Source organism: Suncus etruscus, chromosome 11 (genome assembly GCF_024139225.1).
Source record: "Suncus etruscus isolate mSunEtr1 chromosome 11, mSunEtr1.pri.cur, whole genome shotgun sequence".
NCBI lineage: Eukaryota > Metazoa > Chordata > Mammalia > Eulipotyphla > Soricidae > Suncus > Suncus etruscus.
In genome coordinates this window covers 49,685,484-49,705,989 of record NC_064858.1, presented here as the reverse complement: position 1 = coordinate 49,705,989, position 20,506 = coordinate 49,685,484, and the positions used below count along the sequence as shown (strand labels likewise).

The window sequence follows — 20,506 nt, the reverse complement described above, 5'->3', positions numbered from 1 at the left end:
TGCAAGTGTCGACATGCTCAATCAAACTCTGTTACCAGATTTAAGTGAGGTTTTTTACCCCATTTTTCAGAGGTTTCTTCACAGTGTATATATATACAGTCCGAAGTTATATTGTTAATCTTAGGAGTTTTTGTGCTACTGGTTATTTTTTGTTGAATAAACAATTATCTGAAGAAAATTAATTTTATCTATATTCAGAGCTATTGAATTTTAAGCCTTAATAATTGATCGTATTTGTTTTTAAACTTTGAGATAAGTAAGAAATACTTGGCAAAAAATAAGCCTTTCAGCTAAAAATAGACACTTTTGCCTGTTTTTTATTTTTAGATAAAATGTCATTTGAAAGAAGGAAAACATTGATGGAGCATATTTTCAAACTACAGGAGTTTTGTAATAGCATGGTTAAACTCTGCATTGATGGATACGAGTATGCCTACCTTAAGGCAATAGTACTCTTCAGTCCAGGTATGTAAATATTAGATTATAATCTTGTATTAAGGGATGCGTGCACACACACATTGAGAATGAATGAAATTCCAACAAATGATATAGATAAATGTTAAAAATAACATGCTACAGGAAGATAAGATCACAGTTTTTCTCTTGACCATGTCTCTTCCCTTCACATTCTTCTAATTCTTTTTCAATAAAAAATCTATTTTATTGAACTATTTTGCTTCCATAAAAAAATTTTTTTTTTGGTTTTGGGGCCAAACCTGGTGATACTCGGGTTACTCCTTGTTATGCACTCATAAATTGCTGCAGGCTTGGGGGGACCATATTGGATGCTGGGGATTGAACACAGGTACATCCTGGGTCAGCCGCATGCAAGGCAAATACCCTACCACTGTGCTATCACTCAGGCCCCTTCACTAAATTTTTTTTTTTAATTAAAATACAGATCAAGAATAGTTCGTCTCTGCCAGCTGAAGGAGATATAAAGGCTCTTAGGAATTAAGGGAAGGGGGAAGGAGAACAGTGACTGCCAGTGGGTATGGAAATGTCCTGAAATTAGCATCTGGTGGTGATGATTATGCAGTTCTGATGATACTAAAAGCTCGTGAGTTACAGACATGAAATCAGGTGAATTTTTTAGATTTTAGATGTTTATCTAGGTTTGAAAAGAAAAGATCAGATTCAATTAAATGTTGCAAATTCTGTTGTCATATTTTGTTATGCATCATTTAAAGGCTAAATGAAACAAAAATTGCTATTATAATGGGTTATGTTTACAAATAGTAGAACTACCAACAAGAGAACTAGAGAGATAGCACAGCAGTAGGGCATTTGCCTTGCACACAGCCAATTCAGACAGCCGATTCAGGGTGAACAGTAGTTTGAATCTCAGCATCCCATATGGTCCCCTGTGCCTGCCAGCAGTGGTTTCTTAGCACAGAGCCAGGAGGAACCTCTGAGCACCACAGGGTGTGACCCAAAAAGAAAAAAAAAAAAGAACTACCAATAAATTGTAAGCTACAGCTAGATCTATTTTTTCTGACACTGAGTATTTTTCACATATAGTAAATTAATTGTTAAGCTCTGAATTAGCAAAGTTAACTATTTCAAACTTTGTATATTTTTCTTTTTGTTTGTTTTAATTGTTTTTTGGGGGGGTTGTTTTTATTTTGTTTTTTGTTTGGTCCCAGTGATTGAACCTAGGGCATACTTAAAATGTGCAAAACATGTACTTCATCACTGAGTTATTATCCTCAGCCTTGATGTATATTTCTTATGGGGGGTTTTGGGTTTGTGTGTTACTGTTTTTTGTGCCCGGGGTTAACTCCTAGCCCTGCACTCAGGAATCCTGGCAGGCTTGGAGGACCATATGGGATGCTAGAGATTGAACCTGGGGTGGCCACTTAAAAGGCAAGTGCCCTTCCCACTGTGCTATCACTTGGGACCCCCTGATATATGATTGTATGTATGTATGTATGTATTTCTATTTCTGTGTGTCACAAATAATGTGACAAAACTTGGATTTTACCCTCAATGATACCAAAAATATAAAACTTAAAATAGTTTTTCTTATGTTTTTCATAAGTTAACATTCATCCATTATGGTCATAACCTATTTGCCACTCATATTTTCCTTAAATTTAAAATAACAGATTCAGGGACCGGAGAGTAGCATGGAGGTAGGCATTTGCCTTGCATGCAGAAGGACAGTGGTCCAAATTCTGGCATCCCATATGGTCCCCAAGACTGCTGCCAGGAGCAATTTCTGAGCTTAGAGCCAGAAGTAACTACCCCTGAGTGTTGCTGGGTGTGACCAAAAAAACCAAAAAAAAAAAAGAAAAAAAACAAACCAGATTCAATTTTATTTATAAAGTTCAGATTATTATGTATTCCCAGTATTTTCTATTACTTCTTTTTAGTCAGAATAGAATTATTTTTCAATACTTCTTAACTTGGCAGTTATTTTGAAATTGGAGTATGTTGTGTGTGTGGGGGGGTGAGATTTGTGTTGAGCCTAATGCTAATCAAAGCCAGGATCTCATACATGCAAGGCATGATGTGCTAGACCACTGAGCCACACCTTTTGATGTGTGTGTGAAATTTCATCATAATATTAACCTGTTTTATTTAATGTTTTCTCAGGTGATACTCATGGTTTAATAATTTTGTCAATATATTTTTACCCAACAGTAGTAGAGAAAGATGATCTAGTAAAACAGTACAGAATATGATATAGAAATGATTCTCTAGAAATGTAATTTTAAAATGCTTTAGAAAATATAGCCATGTCCCATGATATGTTCTCCTCTCCTTTCCTCCTGCCTTTGTAAAAAAAAAAAAAAAAAGAATGATCAAGATTCCCTTGTACCATTTTGGAATCCATGAAAACTATTTTAGTCAAAACCAGTGGTTTCACTTTTTTTCTTTTTTTTTTTTTTGGTTTTTGGGTCACACCTGGAGGTGGTGCTTAGGAGTTACTCCTGGCTCTATGCTAAGAAATCGCTCCTGGCAGGCTCAGGGGACCATATGGGATGCTGGAATTCTAACTACTTCTGCATGCAAGGCAAACGCCTTACCTCCATGCTATCTCTCTGGCCCAGTGGTTTCACTTTTTACTAGATATTAGAATACATATTTGAGATAAAACGATTTTAGGGCTTGGGGCCAGAGAGGTAGTCCAGCACAGTGGTTTATTGTACTTTTCCCTGGCCTATGGAGTACATAGGTCAGATCCCTGGTACCACATTCGTCTTCCAGTCACAGTCAGGAGTGATTCCTGAGCACAGAGCTAGCAGTAAGACCTGTGCACAACCAGGTATGGCCCAAAAAAACCAAACCAAAAAATAAGACTAAGAGGATTGCCACTATTCTAAAGCTATTAAACATATTTGGGAGTGAAAGTGACACATCTAAATGGGGTTTCTGTGATCATTGAACTTTTCTTCACCCCTTTTCTATCTCCATTGCCTGTGCTGTTGAATGAGCATTATTGAATTAGATCTTTATTGAGTGACAGTAACTGAATAATGGTCTTTATTGTTTCAGATCATCCAGGCTTAGAAAACATGGAACAGATTGAGAAATTCCAGGAAAAGGCTTATGTGGAATTCCAAGATTATATAACTAAAACCTATCCAGAGGATACCTACAGGTATCTAGAATCTATTACTCTAGTATGTCATCTATTAATCTGTTATATCATGTTTTTATTTGAAGGATGTATATTTAGCTTTATATTTTGAAGTACAAGAGTTCAAGAGTGTTGCAAGAGTGCTTTCAAGGTCATACAGTAAAGAGTGAGCTTTGAACCCAAGCATAACTTGAGGATCCAAACCCTATATTTGCTTTTTCTAAACCCTTTATTTTTATTTTATTATTTTTTACTTTTTTGGGTTTTTTTGGGTCACACCAGGCAGTGCTTAGGGGTTACTCCTGGCTCTGCGCTCAGAAATCGCTCCTGGCAGACTCGGGGGACCATATAGGATGCCGGGATTCGAACCATTGACCTTATGCATGCAAGGCATACGCTTTACCTCCATGCTATCTCTCTGGCCCTATTTTTATTTTCTTTTTTTTTTTTTTTTTTTTTTGGTTTTTGGGCCACACCCGGTGACGCTCAGGGGTTACTCCTGGCTTGGGGGACCATATGGGACGCCGGGGGATCGAACCGCGGTCCGTCTCCAAGATGACACCATGGGTTTTATTCTGGGGGGGGGATTAATTTTTTTAATTTGATTTTTGGTTTGCTATTTAAGAACATGTTCTCCTGTGAATACATATCTTGCTTGCCTGCTTATTCTTGCAAGCTCATGTTTTCTATTGAACACATATCCATCCTTTCCTTATCTCTTCTGACACATCTTTCTAAATAACTTCCATTCAATAAAAACTATTCACTTTAAAAAATATACTTTTTTATTTTATATTGGGACTGGGGATTGAAGGGAGGCAAAAAATTGTTCTATCACTGAGTTAAATTCCTGGCCTTACACAATTTTTACAAAATAATTTTTAGGGGCCGGAGTGATAGCACAGCTGTGGGGCATTTGCCTTGCCATGTGGCCGAACCTGGATGGAATCCCTTATGGTCCCCTGAGCCTGCCAGGAGTGATGTATGATGAGTAGAGCCAGGAGTAACCACTAGGCGCCAGTGGTGTGACCCCAAAACCAAAATAATAATAATTTTTGAAACTCATGATATATCTGCTAGTTATTTTTGTATTGAAAAAGGAAAACATGATTACAAAAAGATATATTGATATGTATTATTTGTATATTATTTAAATGTTATGCATTTATATATAAAATTATATAATGTATACATTATATGTTAGAATTATATTTATATAATATATCAATTATGTATATATATATAGTATAGGGCTGAAATGATCATACAATGAGTAGGGTGTTTGCCTTGCGTGTGTCTGGCCCAAATTTGATCCTGGCATCCCATAGGTCTCCTGTTTCTGCCAGGTATGATTCCAGGAACAGAGTCTGAAATAACCCTATTATACCACTAGGTGTGGCCCAAACACCAGTCCCCCAAATGTATGTATAGTTGTCATTTCCAGGGGCCAGAGCAATAGTACAGTGGGTAAGGGATTTGCTTTGCATGCAGCTGACCTGGATTTTATCCCCAGCACCACAGATGCAAGGGATCCTGAGCCCCACCAGAAGATGCCCAATTACTGCTGGGTATAGCTGAAAAACATATATTCTAATTCACATATATTTAATTCAGTTTTTTTAACCTGACATTGCTCTCTAGAGTTGTTAAGCATGTACCTGTTAGAGCCAAAATAACCTGGACTTGACTGGTGATCCTACCTGGCCAACTGGGAGTCACAGATAAAGTATTAGCCTGAATACAGTCAGGAGTAAGCCCTAAGCACAGCTGTTTGGAGTTTCCCAAAACAAAACAAATGAAAGATAATTTAGGTGGGGCCGGAGAGATAGCAAAAAGGTAGGGTGTTTGCCTTGTGTGCAGTAGGAAAGTGGTTCGAATCCTGGCATCCCATATGGTCCCCCGAGCCTGCTTGGAGTGATTTTTGAGCATAGAGCCAGGATTAACCCCTGAGCGCTGCCGGGTGTGTCCCAAAAACCAAAAGAAAAAGAAAAGAAAGATAATTTAGGGCAGTCTGCTAGCTTTTTACTTTAAATATGTTTATTAGTGGTATAATTTTAATGCTTCAGTCTGTTAAGAAAATACTTTGCGGGGCCAGCAAAGTGGCGCTAGAGGTAAGGTGTCTGCCTTGCAAGCGCTAGCCAAGGAAAGATCGCGACCGCGGTTCGATCCCCCGGCGCGTCCCATATGGTCACCCCAAGCCAGGGGCAATTTCTGAGGGCATAGCCAGAAGTAACCCCTGAGCATCTAACGGGTATGGCCCGAAAAACAAAAAGAAAATACTTTGCAGCCATGCTTTAACTTGTTTTTTTCTTTCTTTTTTGGGAGAGTGCCACATCCAGTGGCACTCGGATTATTTCTGGCTCTACTCTCAGAAATAACTTCTGGTGGACCCAGAGGGCTATATGAGATGTCTGGAATTGAACCTGGTCAGCCATGTGCAATGCAAGCACCCTATCTGCTATGCTATTGCTCTAGCCCCGTACTTCAGCCATTTTTTAGCCCTGCTTTCTATCCATTCTGTATATTTCAGCTGGTGGAAGTAAACAGGAATTTAATAACTTAAATAGTAGATTACTTCATTCTAGGAAGTTTCTTAGCATGCAATATCTTGAAGTAGGGAGAAGAGAAGTAGAGATTCACATCCTTTACATGTAGGAGACCTGGGTTCTATCTTTGGCACCACAGGGTATCTGGAACATCACTGGTTTTGGCCCAAAATTTTTATTTAAAAAAAAAAAATGAGGACCAGAGTGGTGGCACAAGCAGTAGGGCATTTTGCCTTGCACTCACTAACCTAGGACAAACCATGGTTCAATTCCCTGGCATCCTATATTCTCCCCCAAGCCAGAAGCGATTTCTGAGTGCATAGTCAGGAATAGCCCCTAAGAGTCACTGGGTGTGGCCCAAAAAGCAAATTTTATGTTACGTACATACATACATACATACATACATACATACACACATACACAGTTCTATGACTTTTGGGACTGCTTATTTTGAAATTCCTCAAATTGTTTTTGTTCAGAGTTCTCTGTATACATAAAATTTTAACTGAGAAATCCCTTTTTAGGGGGAGTGGGAGACCCACACCTATCATGCTCAGAGAACCACATGGGATGCCAGGGATCAAACCACTGGGTTGGCTATAAGCAAAGCAAACACTTACTACTCTCTCACTGTACTCTCTTGATGGCCTCAGGAAAAGTCATAATCTCATTAGGACTTCTATTATTATTTGGCAAACAACACCCAGTGGTGCTTAAGGTGTATTCTATCCAGGCTCTCTTACTCTCTTTACTCCTTATTCAATTACTCCAAGCACAAGGCTGGTTGGATACTGGGACACCATCTGGGGTGACTGATCCCACCCAGGTCTGTCATATGCAAAACAATCTGCCCTACCTACGGTAGGATCTCTGTGGCTTCTCTCTTCACAACCTGTAGTTTCTTCTGTATCTTCTCTTTCTCTCTGATGGGTTCTCCAATCTTTGGGTATTCTCTTAAGTTTTACTTCCCCAAAGCTCATTATCAGCTCTACCATCCCCATACACACACCTGTCTACCTGCAACATTTACCTTCCTAGAGATTTCACCCTCTTAAGCTAAAAATTTAAGATCTTTTGGGGCTGGAGAGATAGGACAGCAGGTAAGTCACTTGCCCATCCACCATAATTCCTGAATACACAGTCAAACCCCTGAGCACTCCAGGTATGGGCCAAGCCCCAAAAATATTAATAAAATTTAAGATCTTTAAATATTAAGGTTTTGGAAGTACTTGCCTTGCATGCTATCAACCTGGGTTCGATTCCCAGCACCACATACAGTCCTAGAGCACTGCTCTGAGTGCAGAGCAAGGAGTAACCCATGAGTACAGCCAGGTGTGGCACAAAAGCAAAAAATGATCTTTAAATATTTAAAAGTCAAGCAAGGTCTGTCTTCTGTAATTTCTTCAAGCTAACACAAGGGTTCAGACCCTGTCTGTAAGGGAGTGTAATTTCATGCTAACTTATTAATGGGACTCCAGCTGTGGGTTTCAGAGTTGTCAGTATGCACAGCAGATTTTTCGCAAGGTTATCTCCCTTCTCCTTGAGTTTTGTTTTTGTTTTTTGTTTTTGTTTTTTTTTTTTCCTTTCTGCAGTTTCTTCTCTCCTCTCCTGTCAGGTTTGCCAATTAATATTGCAGGTAGTTTGGTAAAGTGGGGAAAGAGTGAGTTTGCTTCCAGGTCTCTGCTTGATACACCTCAGCTGCTCAGGAAAATGCCTGGAATTTGTCAGGACTGATTATGATCCTCTCTAAGTCATAGATACTCTCGTTCTGCCAGCTCCACAGGGCAACCTTCAAGCTGTGCCTAAAGCCCATTTATTCTATGCACAGAGAGAACATTTCCCACCGCCCTAGATCTCAGGGAGCCTGGACTCGGGCCAAACCAAAGAATTGCTTTCTGTAGAAATGGAAAGTCAGCCCTAAATCCTGACACAGGCACTTCAGATCCATGGCATCTCTCACAAGAGAAGGCAAAATAAAATCCAGTGCTCTTGGGTGATTATTTATTTGTTACCTGGAGACTCAGGGATTACTCCTGGCTCTGCACTCACTCTCAGAATCAGGGGATATCAGAGATTGAATCAGGCTCATCTGCTGCAAGGCAGTCATCTTACCCCCTGTACTATTTTTGGGCCCCTGGTTCTTTTTTTTTTGGGGGGGGGGGCCACACCCAGTGTAGTGGTCTCCGGAGACCAGGAATCCAACCTAGATGAGCCACATGCCCTACTGCTTTATTATCACTCCAGCCCCAAAAATCCATTGTTGTTGATTCTGTGTCAGGAAAATGATTAGCATTTGTAATATTGTTCCGTAAATCAAAACCAAAAACAAAATCATTCAGCTTTGTGGGTTCTGTTGTTTTTATTGTGGGTTTTTATCAGATAGGTTCCTAGGCTTTTCTTAAGTTCGTAACTTGATCCATGGTTTGTTACACAGGACAACCGTGAGGACCTTGCAGGTCACAGTTACAGCCAAATGATTTTCATATGATGGGTTTTTTTTTTGGGGTGGGGGGGCACACCGGTACACTCAGAGGTTACTCCTGGCTATGCGCTCCTGGCTTGGACCATATGGGACGCCGGGGGATCGAACCGCGGTCAGTCCTAGGCTACTGCTGGAAAGGCAGACACCTTACCACTCTGCCACTGCTTCGGCCCATATGACGTTAAATATTTAATTTTAACACCATGATTTGCTAAGTTGTTTCAGGCATTAACTAAATACCCCAGGGCCAGAGTGATAGCACAGTGGTAGACATCTGCCTTGCATGCAGCCAACCTGGGACTGACCTGGTTTGATCTCCACCATCTAATAAGGTCCCCCAACACTGCCAGAAGCAATTTATGAGCACAGAGCCATGAGTAACTGAGTGCCGCCAGGTGTGGCCCAAAAGACCCAAAAGATAAATACATAAAATAAATACATAAATGTCCCAACATCAAACCCACCACCAGTGTGACTTCCCTCCACTAATATCCCCATTTTCTTACCCACTTACCTTATCCTGCCCCCTTTCAGGCATAAATTTACTTCATATTGTTTGCTATTACACAAAGGCAAATGGAATTAGCAAAACATAGATCAGTAGGGGCCAGTTTGTAACAATTGTTATTTCCTAATGGTGTTACTAAAGTCAGTGTCTAAGATTTCCTGGGCTCTGGTTGGTGCTCCTCCAGCCTTCTGTGCTACTGTTTAGGTTAACTGAGCTTGGTGATAGTGCAACTTTTCTCTCAAATTCGTTGTGATCCTAGTGAACTTACAGTATTAGGGAATTTTGAGCTACTGCAAGGTCGCATGCCGTCCAGGATCTGGAACAAATTTGGGGATTTGGTATAGTTAAATTGTATGTGGAGCTCGGCCCTTTATGTCAGAGGGTGTTGGATGTGTTGGCTGTGGTGGTCTGTGCCTTCAGGCAGAAAGGAGACTCTAGGCCTGCTGCCTCCCATCCCTTATCCCTAGAAGGCCCAGAGTTATCAGCCCAGACCAACCTACCTAAGTGTCGATGGTGATCAGATGATTATCATTTACTTGGAGGCTTTTCACTTGTGAAAATCAAATCTTCATTAAAAAGGCCACAGCAATAAATGTGCAGAAATTGCTCAAATTTTATGCAGTCTTTTTAATTTGCAAACTTGTTCTCCTTTTTTTCTTCTTAGGTTGTCTAGACTACTACTCAGACTGCCAGCTTTGAGACTAATGAATGCTACCATCACTGAGGAATTGTTTTTCAAAGGTCTTATTGGCAATGTTCGAATTGACAGTGTTATCCCGCATATTTTAAAGATGGAACCTGCAGATTATAACTCACAAATAATTGGCCATGGCATTTGAAAGCTGAAGTCTCAGTGTAAACTGTTCTTTCCAAGAACAAAAGATACCAAATTGAACTCATTGCTTCCAGGACACCTGGAAAGTTTGACTTTCAAGTGTAACCAAAATCTAGGTATTTTTTTATTTTGACTTCTTTAAATTGAAATAAGAATTTCCTAAGTGACTAGACAGGTAGCAGGAATTAGAATATCCTGTCCTGTCTTATTTAAGTGAATAAGAAATAATGCGCATTTATTCTTGCTTAAGATGATACCTAATGCCAACACTTCTTGACTATCTAAGCTAAGATCTCATTATATTTTATTTTATAAAATAAATAGTCTTTTCCCTTCCCCGAATTGTGTTGTATTTATATTTAACTTTATTATAAACTGGCATAAACAATTATTGGAAATCTCTAAGGGGATTTCCATACATCTTACTGCTCCATAATATCTGTTTTAATTACTATGTCAAAAATCATTATTTTTTTCTCAGTGGTATGATGATAATAACATTAGAAGTATAGGAAATGATACTTGAGTATAATTTTTGTCTTTGTAAATATCATGACATCTCTTAGCCTATACCAACCACTCTCATTGCTGGCAGTGAGACTTAGGTCATCTGTAATCTTAAAGGTTGACTTTTATAGTGTTGTATATTATTAGTTAAAAGCACTTTTTTATTTATGTATGTAGCAGAAATTGAAAGCTAGGATTCATGTTTTAATATTTATGGTTCACTACTATGTTTTAAAAGTAGTAGAAACTAATTAAATCCAAAATGTTTCAGTATTTTAAAATAGATATTAAAATTAGGGGCTAGAGCGATAGCACAGCAGGTAGGCCATTTGCCTGCACGCTGCCAACCTGGGATGGACCCGGGTTTGATCCCCAGCATCCCATATGGTCCCCCAAGCCTGCCAGAAGTGATTTCTGAGCACAGAGCCAGGAGTAACCCTTGGTGCCCCTGGGTGTGGCCCCAAAACCAAATACATAAAATTCTTTCTCTTCCATTCCACAAAAAGTATCTAACCTTTCTTCCTCATTTCAGACCTGCATTATAGCTTCCTAACTCTTCCATGGGTTTTATTCAGTTTCTTGTAGTTTGGTTGTTAGAAATTCTCCACTTGTTAAATAATTCATCTTAGCCAATCTGTTTTCAAGGGAAATTATTTTAAACCAAATAGTTCTTTTATTGAAGTTTTTTTTGTTGTTGTTTTGTTTTGTTTTGTTTTTGTTTTTGGGCCACACCCGGTGATGCTCAGGGGTTACTCCTGGCTATGCGCTCAGAAGTCGCTCCTGGCTTGGGGGACCATATGGGACCGGGGGATCGAACCGCAGTCCATCCTAGGCTAGCGCAGGCAAGGCAGGCACCTTATCTCTAGCGCCACCGCCCGGCCCCTTTTTATTGAAGTTTTAAATGTGGGGATATGCACTCATTTATCTGAGGAGTAGGGCGCTATTTCAATAATATAAGTAAAACTTTATTCAAACCACAAAGGCATTTCAGATTTCTTGGATGTCTTCCAGGGCCATGTTTTATCTGTGAACTTCCTGCTGTTACGTATTTCTTTTTTTTTTTTTCTTTCGGCCACACCCGTTTGATGCTCAGGGGTTACTCCTGGCTAAGTGCTCAGAAATTGCCCCTGGCTTGGGGGGACCATATGGGTCACCGGGGGATTGAACCGTGGTCCAACCTTGGCTAGCGCTCGCAAGGCAGACACCTTACCTATAGCGCCACCTCACCGGCCCCTGTTACGTATTTCTTTTCCTCTGAATTTGCAGTGAATTATTTTGGTCTGTCTATTCTTTAGAAAATATAAATATGGACATTTCTTGCACTCAGTACAATTTTTACAAGGATTTTTGCAATAGAAGAGAAGCAGAATTTAGGGGAGTGGACCTGGATTTTTGAATTACTTCTTTATAATAACTCAGAAATTTAAAGCAAAATCGTCTTAACAGTTTCACCAGTTTATTAAGTGAGGCTGTTTTCCTTACTTAAATGTGATTTTTTTGTCAATAGACATTTATAATTATCAGTTGGAAAAAACTACATTTAGTACAAAAACATAAATGGAAAAATCAGGAGGTATGTACCTTTATAAATACAATGACATAAGCTAAGAATTCAGGAAAATAATTCTTTAAAATAATGTATTTACTGATGATTAATTAAGCTATATATTTCTCTCAAGCATTTCTTCCTGATTAAATTTGCAGTTATATTTGGAAATGTTTTTTAAACTGTATTAAAATGTGACCTACATTACAAATTGTTTCTTGGCAGCGTCGTTGATTCAAAGTTCAGTATTTGACTCAAGAGTTGATTCAGTATGTGTTCTTTGTTTCTTATATTGTTCTACTAAGAGAGATTAAAGTACTCTCAGAAAGGTAAAGCATGGGAAATATTTCCATACCCAATATTTTAGGACTTTTTACAATCAATGAATAAACTTCCAAGTAAATATCAGAAATTGGCTATTTTCTTCTTTCACGGAAGTCTCAGTAGTATAATAATGCACACTGGTAACTGGAAGAGGAGTGAAGGTTAGTGTTCAGTATTGTTCTTAGAAAACAATGCAGATGGAGAAAGCATCAAGATACCTTGCAGTATCGGGGAAGATGCTCAGTTACTGTCTGAACTAGATGCTCTTGTTCACGATGGTGGTTTGACTATAGATAAAAATTTGCCAGGGGCCAGAGAGATAGCATAGCGGTAGGCATTCATTTGCCTAACATCCAGGGGTCCTCAAACTTTTTAAACAGGGGGCCAGTTCACTGTTCCTCAGACCATTGGAGGGTCTGACTATAGTAAAAACAAAACTTATGAACGAATTCTTATGCACACTGCATATATCTTATTTTGCAATGAAGAAACAAAACAGATACAAATACAATATGCTGCCCACGGGCCATAGTTTGAGGACCACTGACAGACAGTGGTTCGAATCCGGCATCCCTTATGGTCCCCCAAGCCTGCCAGGGGCGATTTTGAGCTCAGTCAGAAGTAACCCCTGAGCACTGCTGGTGTGACCCAAAGCCCTCCTCCAACATTGTAAGGGTGGGGTGATAGCATAGCTGTAGGGCATTTGCCTTGCATGGCCAACTCTGGCTGGACTCTGGTTTAATTCCTAGCATCCATTATGGTCCCTCAAGCCTGCCAGTGGCAACTAGTGAGCAGAGAGCCAAAAGTAATCCCTGAGCACTGCCAGGTGTGACCCAAAAAACAAATTTGTCTGCAGATCTTTCCAGAATTACTGAACTCTTTGTCTGAGTGAGTAGACTGCTTTCCTTCTACTTTTTGAGCTGGTCAGAAGTTAATTCGCTTCAGAAACAGTACTGGAAGAATAGATTTAAATACACCGAGACATAGATGAGATAGAGAGTTGAGTATATGGATTAGTGAAAATCTTCATTCTAAATATAGATTTGCCAACCATGTTGCCAAAGTGTTGGTTATCAGGTGTGGAATTCTCTGTAGGACTTTTTTTTTTTTGCTTCAGAGAAATTAATTAACCCTTTAGTTAAAATTTCGACACTTACCTTTGGCCCTCCCTTGATAAAAATACTTTTTGCCACTTGATCACTCTTCAGTGAATCCTGCTAATTTCCAAGATTTAGAGGTACATATAGGAGTTCCATCCAGGTACTTTTTGCTTTACTATTAAATTTGAACTTAAAGTAAGGATCATCAAAGTTCCTTTTGGTTAATATTGGTCGGGGGAATTAAGGCATTGCTTCTATTCAATGAGAACAATCTAAAGAGTTTTACAAAAAGATATGCTTCTAGGATAGGAGATTGGGTGGGATTAGAGCAGTAGAGTCAAGGAGGTGTAGAATTGCTGCTTCTAAGAAAGAGCAATTCTACAATAAAACCTGTGCTGTGGAGGACTTTCATTTCAGGCTTAACTGGCATGAGTTCTTAGAGAGAACTAAGGATTCAGGTCCTAACTCCCTTCTAGTTTTCAGAAGTTGGCACACTTCCGGAAAGAGTCAGAAAGCGAGTATTTGTAACTTTTTAATGAGTGTCTACAAACTACTCTACTCTGCTGTTAACCATCAGATTCAGATAATGACAACACATAAATGAATCATGCCATGAGTCAGTAAAACATTTAAGGAAACAAACATCTTGTGTTTCTTAATTTTAAAAATAGTGGCCCAGGGAGATTTAAGGGACAAATACTTGTCTGGCCTATAGCTAACACTGGTTTAATCTCTGCATATTTCTCTTGGGGGCAGCAGTAGCCCCTGAGCACCACTGGGTATGACCCAACTACCCTTTTGTCCCCAAAATGAGCAGTATAAAGGGACTAAAAGAGATTGGGGCTAAAAAGACACTAGAATATATGCATTGGTGTAGAAGGCTCAGGGTTATCCCCAGCACTACCAGTTGTATGAAATAAGAAGCCAAACACAAGTGTGAGATGCTGTTTGGTCCCCCTGGATGGCTGAGTACAGTGCTGGCAGCTCACGTGTGCTGAGTGTAGAGTGAGGTAGGTGTGAGCACCTCACCCTACGAAAATGCTGAAGTCCAGCTTGCAACCCTAGTGAACAGCACAGCCAAGTGTGCAAGCACCATAGCACCATAGCCTGTGTGAGCCCAGATCATAGATCCTTCAGCAATGAAGGGAATGGAAGGGGGAACATGATATATATAACAGTAGGAGGAGGGCCCCAAATGTGGAACCATACTCAGAAGTACCAGGAGCTACCTTGAGCTTTGTGCTGGAGAAACTAATAGTATGTAGAGGACTGAGTGGTGTCAGGGATTAAGTCCAGGCTGCTCACATAAAAAACATAATCAGCCAGTTGGGTGTACGGCTGGTTTTTAAGAAGGAAGTTCTATCTTTATACCATTTAGAGCTAGAAAGAGAGTACAGTAGGGAAGGTGTTTATCTTGCACATAGCTAACCCAAGTTTGATCCCCAGCATCTCATATGGTCCCCTGAGCACTGCTAGGTATGGTCAGCAAAACAAAAACAAGTGGGACCACAGGCTTGGTTCCCAGGACCATGCAAATGTTCTGAGTACAATGGTGACAGCTGTTCTCTGCTCTCTGTATAGAGTGAGGTATATTATTTTATATAGATACTATGAGAGTTGTTTTGTTTTTGTTTTTAGGGTCTAGAAGTGTTTGTAATGAAGCCATACCCAGCAATACTCGGCTTATCCCTGGAAGTGCCAGGGATTTTGAGCCTGGGTTGGCCGAATACAATACCATACCCCCTTATCACTCTAAATTTTTTTAAACCCTGTGTCTGATTTTTTTTTTAATTAAACTTAACTCTTCCTGAAATTTCTCTTTGGAGAGAAGGGTTTGGGCGCCCGTGGTGTTCAGGTTCTGTTCCTGGAATGATGCTCAGGAGTGACCTTTAGTGATGGTCAGGAAATTTGCGCTGCTGGACTTGCACCTATGTCAACTGCATGCAAAGGAAACACTTTAATTCCTATACTTTTTCCAGCTCCCAAATAGTGAAGTTCTTTACATTTATGTAAAGATTATGCCGTAAGCACATATAATCTTAACTTCTTTAAAAACAACATAAAATTTAACAAAATAATTTGAGTTTGTTTTGGGGCCATGCCCAGCTGTATTGGGAGGCTACTCAGTTCTTAGACTCCCAGGGATGCTTTGGTTCTGTTTGGCATGTGTCCCAGCTATTGAACTATCTCAAATGTGGGTGGGATGAAAGTGGGGTCTGGCTAGAGCAATATAGTACAGCAAAGAGGAATCCTTGCATTTGACCAACCTGGATTTGTCTTTTGGTACTCCATCACACCAGGAGTGATCCCAAGTCCAGAGCCAGGACTAAGTCCTAAACACAGTGTGGCCTAAAAATCAAAAAAGAAACAAACAAAAAAAAATCAGTGGTGATCATTCAGTATATGTGAGAAGTATGATAACTTAGCTGGTGGTAGCTTCATTTGCAGCATGTTTTCTAGAATGTTCTTGCTTTGCATATTTCTCCTAGGGAGAGAAGGGATTCATTTGAAGTCTGTTTTGGAAGCAGAGACATGTATACCAGAATGGTATAATTTAAGTCTAGAAGTATCAAGGGCAGAATCTGGAGAAACAGTGATACATGCATGTAGAACCACCTCTGAAGGTAATTTTACATTACATAAGTATTAGTATGCTTGTATTCGTTTATGTACCTTAGAGAAACTTTTACACATTATAGGGGGCATACAAAGATGCTGTCCGTGCTGTAAGGGAGAAAAACTTGTCCCCGCCCACTAACAGTATAGCATGCAGTAGAATTTTATACAAATCAAAAGGAATAAGATGTCACCATGGGCCAGAGAGGTAGCTCAGCGTTAGAATGTTTACCTTGCATGTGGCCGACCCAGGACAGACTTGGGCTCGATTCCTGGCTTCCCATATGGTCCCTCAAGCCTGCCAGAAGCGTTTTCTGAGCACAGAGCCAGGAGTAACCTCTGAGCACTGACAGGACTGGCACAAAAAGAAAACAACAACCAAAAAAATCATAATGAATGATAATAATGATGTTTATTTGAAAGTAAATCTTAAGGATCATAGAGAGTACAGCAGGTAAAGTTGTTGCTTTGCACTTGACCCAGTTTCTATTCCTGGCATGCCATATGGTCCCCACCAGGAGTGATTTTTTGGGTTGTTTTTGGCATGATTTCTGAGTGTAGAGCCAGGAATAACCCCTACTTAGTATGACCTGTTATACTATTGCTCTAGCCCAAGTGAGGGAATTGGAACCAAGTTAGAATACTATAGTTACAGTGCCAGAGATATAGCACAACGGTAGGGCATTTGCCTTGCACACAGCTGATCCAGGACAGACCTGGTTTCAATCCCCAGCATCCCATATGCATGCAGGAGCCAGAAGCAATTTCTGAGCACAAAGTCAGGAATAACCCCTGAGCATCACTGAGTGTGGCCCAAAAACAAAAAGAATACTAGTTACAGAAGGGATATATAAACACTTCCAATATGTTGATAATGTTATAATTCTCTATTGACTCTAGTTCTTAGTGATTTCAAAAAATATTAAGTATGTCCACAAGTCTAGAAGCACAGAACTTGGGTTCTGGGCCAGAGAGATAGACAGATAAGGCACTTGTCTTGCTCATGCCAGGCCCCAATTCAATCCCTGGCACGACATATGGTCTCAGGCACTACCAGGAGTGAGTGCTGGCACAGCAAAGCATAAGCTCTGAGCACATGTGAAACTGCCCCCACCCAGTCCCCAAAAGGAGCAGGTTCAGTCTGCTTCATGCAATCACAGGTAGGTGTGCTCAAAAGGCAGGTATGGAACTCTGGAGTAATACTTAAGCTTGATATTTGGAGGGTAATTCAGACCAGATTGAAACCAGACACCTACAATATTCTTTGACTTCATCAAAGAAATCATTAAGATCAGCAGAAATGACCAACTTCTGGAAGGGGATTTGGAACCAGAAATGCTGCAGGTACAGTGTGTGGTTATTTTAGTTGAGGTCTAGTTTACGGTTGTAAAAATTCAGGCTTGCATTATATCCTCCAATTATATCTTTTATATCCTCCAAGGTTCCTTGATCACTTGTTCTCAGCTTCCCCTACCACTTAGCAGACTCAGTTCTTTTGTTTTGTTTTGTTGGTTTTTTGGCCACACCCGGCGTTGTTCAGGGGTTACTCCTGGCTATCTGCTCAGAAATAGCTCCTGGCAGGCACGGGGGACCATATGGGACGCTGGGATTCAAGCCATCCACCTTAGGTCCTGGATTGGCTGTTTGCAAGGCAAACACCGCTGTGCTATCTCTCCAGCCCACAGACTCAGTTCTGTATGTAGAATCACTGATTTTCCTTGGCTATTTATTCCCACTTAGAGTCTCCACAAATGAGTAAGATCCTCTGATTTTTGCCCTTATTTCTGACTTCACTTAACATGACCAATTAATCCAGTTCCATCCATATTGCAGTAAACTGCAAGATTCCATCCTTTATCATAGCTAATCCATTGCATTTGTACATCAAATCAATTTACTTATCTACTGTTGGACACTTGGATTGTTTCCATAGATTGGTCACTATAAATAGTGCTGTAATGAATCTTAAGTATGCAAATATCTTAACAAATTAAGACTTGTATTCTTAGGATAGAAGTGGACTCTCTGGGCCATAAGAAAGTACTATTTTTAATATTTCTAGAATCTCTATATTGTTTTTCCATAGAGATCGAGCTAGTGAAGGTTTTCTTTTTCAAAACACACACACACACACACACACACACACACACACACACACACACACCCTAGCACTGTTGTTTGAAGGCTTTTTGAAGTAGGCCCTTCTAACTTGTGTTAGGTAGTATCATTATTTGGATTTTCATTTCATTAATAAGCCTTTTCATATGTCTGTGACTCTCTTTGGGTCTCCTTTGTGAAAACATCTGCTCAGCTCCTCTTCCAATTTGGGGGTGGGTGGCTCACCTGGTGATGTTCAGGGCTTACTCCTGGCTATGTGCTCAGAAATCGCTCCTGGCTTGGGGGACCAATGGGACACTGGAGGATCAAACCTCAGTCTGTCCTAGGTCAGCCGCGTGCAAGGCAAATGCCCTACCGTTGCACCATCGCTCTTGGACCATCCTCTTCCCATTTTTACATTTTTTTCCATTGTTGAGTTTTATTACTATTTTATATCTCTTAGATATTAACTCTTTGTCAGAATCATGGTGTGCAAATATATTTTCATTCCAGTGGGTGTCTTTGAATTTTTACCAGTGTTTCTTTGATACAAAAGATTTTTTACTGGGGGCTGGAGAGATAGCACAGCAGTAGGACATTTACCTTGCATGCAGCCCATCCAGAACGGATGGTGGTTCGAAACCCGGCATTCCATATGGTCCCCCGTGCCTGCCAGGAGTGATTTTTGAGCGCAGAGCCATGAGGAACCCGAGTGCCGCCAGGTTGACCCAAAAAAGAAAAAAGAAAAAAAGGAAAAAAAAAAAAGATTTTTAGTTTGATGTAATCCCATTTGTCTATTTTGTTGCAACAATTTTGGAGGAAGAGTGTCTCAGTTTCCCAGTAAATAGAAGAATGGCTTCTTGACAAGATTCGTAGTGTGCCTCTTGTCTAATGAGGTTGTTTTCTGTTTGTTTTAATTTTGGTTTTTAGGCCATACCAAGCTCTGCCTGGTTGCTATCCTGGGCTTGGAACCATGTGATAGCAAGGATTGAACCCAGGCCTGCATGCAAAGCATGTGCTCCAGCCCACTGACCCTGGTACTGTTTCTAAATTTGTTAAGTAGTTAATATACTAACACAAAAGAAAAAGTCTTGAAAATTCAAATTTCTAGGACAAGAAGATGGCAAAGAAAACTACTCAGTACAGAAATGGATTCACTTTATGACAAATGATGGTAATTCCTGGGGCAGGTGGAGGAATGGTCAACAGAGCTCAAAAGGGAAAAGGAAGAGAGACCAGCAATGCTTCTCTGGTACAGGTTCTTTGAGTTTGCAGTCCGATGGCTTCTAGCAGTGTCCTCACCTGTGGATTCTTCCTGCATATTTGATGTATTTCCCAAAGACGCACACCATCAGCTTTAGCTAGGATACCAATATGCATTTTGGGCAGATACTTTCTGGGATGCAGAAAGGTCTTCTGCATGCAAGATAAGGTCATCTGCTCCAGGCCTTATTAAGGTAAATAAATTAAGGGCAGATAAACTATGCTCCTTGCTTATTCGTGTCAAAGTTTTTTTGGTGGTTGTGTTTTTGTCACATCTAGTGGTGCCCAAGGGTTACTCCTCACCCTTAGGATTTTCTCGGCAGTGCTCAGGGGACCATATGGTACACCAGGGATCGAATCTGGGTCAGCCACATGTAAGACAAATGTGTCCTGTGTTATTGCTCTAGCCATGTTTGGAAGGTTTGGGGCTACAGGTGGTAGTGCCCAGTAGTACTATTGGCACTGTGCTCTAGGGTCCCTCAAGGTGGTGCTTAGGGCACTATGTGATCCTGGAGATAGAATTGGGATGGGCTGCATGCTAAGCTGTGCCTAATTTATTGTGGTACTTTCTCTCCAGCCCCAAACTAAGCTAGTGGCAAAACTGGAAGAATGTGGTGAACTAGAATTATTTTGTAGTCATTTTTGGAAAATACAGTAATAACACCATTTTTTGTGGGGTTTGAGCACCCGGGATGTTTAGAACTTGCTCTTCGCTCTGAACTCAGGTCAGGAATCACTCTTTATTTTTATTTTTTGGCTGGAGAGACGCCAAACGAGATGGTGGGTGTCCAAATTACTTATGTAAACACTGTCAATAAAACACCAAATCCTCAGAGCAGACATGTAATCCTATATTGTTCTTTTCTTCCTCCCTAAACTCTAGCATTAATGCTCAATTTTGAACTCCTTTTTTTGAGGGGGAGGTAGTCTTTGGGTCACACCTTGCTCTGTGCTCAGAAATCGCTCCTGGCAGGCATGGGGAACCATATGGGATGCTAGGATTCGAACCACCCTCTGTCCTGGATAGGCTGCGTGAGGTAAATGCCCTACCACTGTGCTTATCTCCAGCCCCAATATCGAATTCTTTAATACAACT

The 20,506-nt window shown here is 40.3% G+C and overlaps 1 protein-coding gene across 1 annotated transcript in view; it reads left to right on the top strand.

The window, feature by feature from the left end:
- NR2C1 (nuclear receptor subfamily 2 group C member 1) overlaps positions 1–11,146 on the top strand; it is a 46,849-nt gene extending 35,703 nt beyond the window's left edge. Inside the window, exons 11-13 of the mRNA XM_049782812.1 lie at positions 328–465; positions 3,502–3,607; positions 9,787–11,146. Of these exons, the coding sequence (XP_049638769.1) occupies positions 328–465; positions 3,502–3,607; positions 9,787–9,961 (419 nt within the window). The 3' untranslated portion in view covers positions 9,962–11,146. The remainder of the gene's footprint in view (positions 1–327; positions 466–3,501; positions 3,608–9,786) is intronic.
- Positions 11,147–20,506: the final 9,360 nt, after the last annotated feature.